Source organism: Elephantulus edwardii, unplaced genomic scaffold (assembly GCF_000299155.1).
Source record: "Elephantulus edwardii isolate Elephantulus edwardi_28Jun2011 unplaced genomic scaffold, EleEdw1.0 scaffold00054, whole genome shotgun sequence".
Classification (NCBI taxonomy): Eukaryota; Metazoa; Chordata; class Mammalia; order Macroscelidea; family Macroscelididae; genus Elephantulus; species Elephantulus edwardii.
This window is the reverse complement of record NW_006399804.1, coordinates 12,195,787-12,202,445: the sequence shown is the minus strand read 5'-3', so window position 1 is coordinate 12,202,445 and position 6,659 is coordinate 12,195,787. Positions and strand designations below refer to the sequence as shown.

General features: G+C 36.1%; 1 protein-coding gene across 1 annotated transcript in view; it reads right to left on the bottom strand.

The window, feature by feature from the left end:
- The window catches only part of ACBD5 (acyl-CoA binding domain containing 5), a 71,943-nt gene that overhangs the window by 45,692 nt on the left and 19,592 nt on the right, over positions 1-6,659 (bottom strand). The window contains exon 4 of the mRNA XM_006887081.1: positions 4,493-4,565. Coding sequence (XP_006887143.1) covers positions 4,493-4,565 — 73 coding nt within the window. The remainder of the gene's footprint in view (positions 1-4,492; positions 4,566-6,659) is intronic.

Genomic DNA, 6,659 nt, shown 5'->3' with positions numbered 1-6,659 from the left:
AGATGCTCTGCTGGAGAAGGAGGAGCAATATCCTCCTGTACCAGTCAGATCTGATTTGACGGTACACACACACACAAAATAATAATAATTTTTAAAAATTTTTTTTAAATGGTGCTACTGACTATAAACAGAAAACCATTCTGAAAGCCTGATGGAGTGTCAGCTAATGAGTTGATTCTGAATCAACAGCAATGACAGAAAGAGAGAGACTTAAGAATACAGTTTAACAACTGCTTCAGTTAGTAAAGTACCAGAGAAATTAGAAAAATCTCCAATTCAATAATCAAATATTTGATATAAAGTATTGCCTACCAACACTCATAAAGCTAACTTTTGAAAATAGAGACTGTAATAAAAATTTGGTTCTACAGATAGCCTAATACTTCTAGATCTACCTCTAAAGCTTTACTGTAAATACCTTACTCACATATAAAGTGAAATTGTGTAAGTCTGATTGACAATAGTATTGTATTCTAATTAGTGAAGTAGTGAAATCCACAAGCACAGTGAAAATATGCTTTCTAACATAATAAATGGTTTACTGCCATCAAGTAGGAACATTTAAAGATAAATGAATGGCAATGGTAATTTTAATCTCTCAGAATAAAAAGAATACATATTGTTCTATCTTTAGTTTCAACTGTGACTACACCATTAAGAACACTGAATAGACAAGTACATAAATTTTACTTATTGTGTCAATTCAGCTTTACACTATAAAATATCCCAAAAATGATATTTAAGGTTATCAAAACAAAAACATTTTAGATTATCTTTCTCTCTGCTTTTAAAGAGTCTCTTTGTTATAGGGTTTTTTTTTAAATTAATTTTAATGAAAATTTACAGAGACTTAGGGTTTCCAGTCATTCATTGTTGCACTTTTCTCCCTGCCCTGCCACTCCCCTCCAATTCGCTCTTCTCTTTGAAAAGTAAAAGAAAAATTCTTTCATTGTTATATAATCCTTCCCCCCCAAGTCCATTCCACGGTGTAGCCTTCACTTTGGACTCCTGTCATGATATATATCCCAATCATATATCCCTTTTAAACAGTTTTCTGCCTCATCTGTTTCAATGCAGTATACATTATTTATTCCCTCTTCGCATCAGTCTTCCCTCAACCCCGATGTCAGTCCCGTTTTACAACAGTGGCTTTATGCAATATATGTCCTTTTGTGACTGAGATACTTCACTCAGCATAAAGTACTCCAGGGTCACCCATTTTGTGTAATATTTCGTAAGTTCCTTATTTTTCAATGCAGCATAGTATTCCATTGTGTGAATATACCAGAGGTTCTCCATCTATTTGTTTGTTGATGGGCACATGGGTTGTTTCTATCTCTTTGCTATTGTGAACAAAGATGTGATAAACATGGTGTGCATATATCTGCTTGGGTGGCAGTTATGGTTTGTTTAGGGTATATTCCTAGTAGTGGAATTGCTGGGTCACATGGTATTTCTATTTGCAACTTTTTGAGAAAGTGCCATACAGCCTTCCAAATTGGTTGCACTACTTTACACTCCCACCAACAGTGAATAAGGGTTCCAGTTTCTCTGCAACCTCGCCAGCATTTGATGTTTGCTCTTTGTTATAGTTTTATTGATCTAGTTAACAACAAGTAGAACTAAACTCTGCCCTCCATTACAAATAAACAAAGTCCACTAAATAAAAATTGGGGCACAATTTTAAGCAGTGTAGAAGAGATTTAAAAACAAACAGGAACAAAAAAGTTAATCTACTAACTAAAAATCGTAACACAGATTAGTATTATCATATCATCTGGCAAAGCAACTATTCCTTTTTTTTTTCCAGATTTTTCGCTTTATGGTCAAAGACAATGATTTTATTTAGATCTATATTCCACAACTTCTGACTCAACCTCAACACAATAGAAATGGTCCTTTATAAAAATGAAAAGCCTGTAAGCTTGATCCTGTACAAGATAAGTACCTAGACTAGTAAAATGGAACTCTAAAATAATCCATCCACCTGTGGCCAACTCAGGGAGATCTGGAAACATAGCCTATTGGGAGATAACCTAAAGACTGTGCTTCTCTGGCAGTTCAAATCCACCAGCTGCTCTAAGTTAGAAAGATGGTTCATTTCCTCCTGAGATTTACAGCCTCCAAAAAGCTGCTGGAGGGTCTGCTAGGCATAGCAATGAGGGGTTTTAGATGAACCAACGATCTTACAAAAAGAGGGGAAAAATCCATTAAGTAAAACAAACACCACTTCTTTAAAAAATGGTGTGAGCAAAACTGAATTCACAGGGGAGCTCTGGTGGCCTAGTGGCAAGAAGCTGCACAGCAATCCCAGAGGCGCATGGTTCAAATCCACCAGATGCTCTGCCGAGGAAGGAGGGACAATCTCCTCCTGTACCAGTCAGATCTGATTTGACGGTACACACACATAAAAATAATAAAATAAAAAATTAAAAAAAAACTGAATTCACTAATTACTATGATGCTAACCTTCACTGAAACAAAAAAACCCCGATTTTTTTTAAAAGAGGAAAAAATCCTATCAAAACAATTCCTTAGGCTTAAAAAGAATATGTTAGTAAGAACTTCCCCTTTCCTTTTTTTAAAAAAAAATTTAATGACCGTTTACAGAGATTCTGGATTTCCATTCATTTATTGTTGCACTTTTCTCCTGCCCACCCCTCCCCCCAGTTCATGCCTCTCTTTGAAAAGTAAAAGAAAAATTCTTTCATTGCTATACAATCCCCCCACTTCTCCCCCCAGTACACTCCATTATGCAACCTTTATTCTGGACTCTTGTCATAACCATAATACCCAATCATATATAGCTTTTAAACTGTTCTCTCCCTCATCTGTTTCAATGCAGTATACATCATTTATCCAATTTTTCTCAGTCTTACCCCAACCCTGATGTCAGTCCCGTTCTACAATAGTGACACTATGCAGTATTTGTCCTTTTGTGACTGAGATATTTCACTCAGCATAATGTCCTCCAGGGCCACACATTTTTAATAATATTGCATGGGTTCCTTGTTTTTCAATGCAGCCTAGTATTCCATTATGTGAATATACCACAGCTTCTCTATCCATTTGTTTGTTGATGGACACTTGGATTGTTTCTAACTCTTTGCTATTGTGAACAAAGCCGCAATAAATATGGGTGTGCATATATCTACCTGGGTGGCAGTTATGGTTTCTTTAGGGTATATTCCCAATAGAGGAATGTTGGATCAAATGGTATTTCTATATGCAACTTTTTGAGAAAGCACCTTCCATAGTGGTTGTACCATTTTACACTCCCACCAACAGTGAATAAGGAAAACTTCCCCTTCTAAGTATGTGGCAGAGAACCTAAAAATATATCCTTCTCATATTATCCTTTCAGAAAGATCTGCAGTCACAGAAAAATGCTTGCTCCTGAAGTCCAGTGACTAAATAGCTCAATCTATGAGTCAAATCTTGTATAAGATTGATGAACAGTCTTGCTAACTTTCTTGCTGTTGTTAAGTGCCTTTGAATCAATTATGATTCATGGCAACAAAGAATCTGAACCCTGTCCTATCCTGTACCATCCTCATCAACTCTGACACGTCCACTATTACAGGCACTGTGTCAATCCATCTCGTTGAGAATCTTCTCCTGTTCCCTGACCCTCCTCCTAAGTATGATGTCCTTTTCCAAGAACTGGCTCTTCCAAACAACATGCCATAAGTATGTGAGGGGAAATTTCACTAACCTTGCTTCCAAGGTGCCCCATGGCTATACCATTCCTAAGACTTATCTGTTCTTTTGGTAGTCCATGAAATACTGAGCACTCTTCTCTAACACCACAACTCAAATGTTATTAATTCTTTTTCTGTCATCCTTAGCCATTGTCCAACTTTCAGTTGCACAACAAGTAACTAAAAAAGCACGTTTTGGATCAGGTGCACACCTTAGTTTTCCAAATATCATCACTGCTCAGGAGTGGTCCCTGACATACTCTCCAAAGTTAAGACTTTCCCAATGAAATCCATCTTTTGATTTCCTGGCTGCTGGTACCAAGGATGTTGTTTACTGTGGATCCAAGCTAAATGAAATCAGTGACAATTTCTATCTCTTCTCCATCTATCATGATGTTGCCTACTGGCCTGGGGGTGAGGATTTAACTATTACTACCAAGTACTTTCAAAGCAGTGTAGGTATTTCTCAGTCTTCTCTGGAAGGGATATCAGTATTTAAAGATTTCTGCTCTTACAGTTTCTCTATAAGTCTACTATACAGAAAGATATGAAAAATCTCTTATCAGTAGAATGTGGTCAATCTCATGGGTGGGGAAAAATAACCCAAAACAACCCTTCAGGTGAACAGGCCAAAGTTCTATAAATTCAATAATCTAGATTTTCTAGTACAATATACATAATCTCTCTTGATTTGTTAAGGAAAACAAAAAAACAGAACAGCAATCTGCCTGATATTATTACTAGAGCATCTCTAAAAGTTTTTCTTTTCTACGGTGAATTATTTTCTCTACCTTTTTCATTTCTTCAACATATGCAATCATGGCTTCCTCTTTCGTCATATCACCCAATGAACTCCAAGCATCCCTAGAAATGAAATATTCAAATAATGGTAAAGTGCAATCTGAGTTTCAATTGCTTATAATACAATTTATACTTGGGCAGTAACTTAAAACAGGCTTACTTAAAAATATGTTACATATTTCCAAACCTGTTGCTGTAAAGTCAATTCCAACTCATAAATACCCAACAGGACAGAGAACTATACCATAGGATTTCCAAGGTTGTACCTTTGCAAAAGCAAATCATCACATCTTTCTTTAACAGAGTAACTGGCGTGTCCAAACTGTCAACCTTTTGGTGGGCAGCTGAGCTCTTAACTGTTCACTGCACTACTAGGACTCCTTTATTAACAAGATCTTATTTAAAGGATCTCTTTAAATGTGTCATCTTGAAAAATATCACGTTTAGTAAATTACTATTTAAAAGTAGAAACCAGATACAATCTACTTATTAATAGACCAGAGGCTATAGACCATTCATAAATAATTTCCAAGAATTACTTGAAAATATATTAACATAAAGAACAGGACCAGAAATGAACATTTTAGAAAACTTTATGAATTGTCCCACACATATTTTAAATGAACAAACACTGTGGCTAAGTTTCTGCTAATTTACATAACTTATACACTCAAATGAAAAATCAAAATAGTTTTGTACCTCTAAAAAAATGAAAATATGAGGGATAGGAGATTTTTCAACTTCTAAATAATGACAGTGAGAAAACAAAAAAAAAGATGCTATAGAGTGGACTTCAACTCATGGCAGCCTTGTGTCTGAATAGAACAGTGCTCCATAGAGTTTGTAAAGCCTGCTTTTTTGGGGAAGTAAAGCATCAAGCCTTTCGACAGAGATACCTCAGCTAAGCACATTAACCACTTACGCCCACCAAGGCACTCCAGAAAATTATATTGATTCTTTTAAATTTTTACCTAACATGATAATCTCCTTTAATGCATATTTCCAGAGACATTTTAACTTCACTAAAGTTATTTTGATCAAAAAAATAAAGTAAATTTTCTTAAAGTGGATTACTAATTAACCTGTTATAATTTTCACTTACACTGTTAAGCTGCTTTACAACTATTCTAAAAGGTCTCAGAATTTGGTAACAGGAAGAAACCTTCAATTAATCGCAAAAAATTTAACATCAAAATAAAAAAATTTCATACACTTAGCATACCCTGCTCATAAAGTACAATCTAAAACTGAATTTTGCCAAACATTCGAAAAAGTAGTATTCAGAAGTACCAACACTGTACTTAATATAGTAGAGGATAAAAAGAAACCCCCAACCAAACACCAGAAGACCTTTCATGATGGATTACTGACACAGTGGCTGCAACAAAGGCCTTAAGCATTGCAGCGCCTGAGCAAAGCACAAGATTGGCAGGATCCAATCTGTGAGAACAGGGTAGCTGTGAGTTGGAGCTGACTCAAAGGCACCTAAAAACAACATGTGTTACTCAACTGGAAAGGAGTCCCATTAGTTCAACGGTTAGCTGCCTGTCTCCAGTGTCTCATCAGGGAGAAAACGGACTGGTCATCTGTGCCAATTAAGATTACAGTTTAGAAAACCTAGACAATTCTACTCTTTCATGTAGGATCACACATGTTAATTAGGAAAATGCCAGGGGTGTCTTTGGAAATTTTTTAATTCCTTAAAGACAAATTAATGTTTTAAGTATACTTAAAAGTCAAATTAATGCTTCTATTCAAGTATGGGGAGCTCTGGTGGCACAGTAGTAAGGAGCTGCACTGACAACCTGAAGGCACACGGTTTGAATTCACCAGCTGCTCCACAAGAGAAATATGAGCAATCTCCTCTGGTGTGATTTACCACCTCTGAAAACCTACAAGAGGATCAGCTATAAATTAGATCCATCTCGATGGTACACAAGAACACAATTCAAGTATAGTGAGCCTGGCGTAAATAAGAATTCCCGGGGGGGGGGGGTTTTTCTTTTGCTTTTCAAGGAGAGAAGCAAACGGGGGGGCGGGGGGGGTTTGTGCAGGGAGAAGGGTGCAACAATGAATTAATGGAATTCCAAAATCTCTGTAGATGTTCATTGAAATGAAAAATAAACAACCTAAATTAAAAAAAAAAAAGAAAGCAAA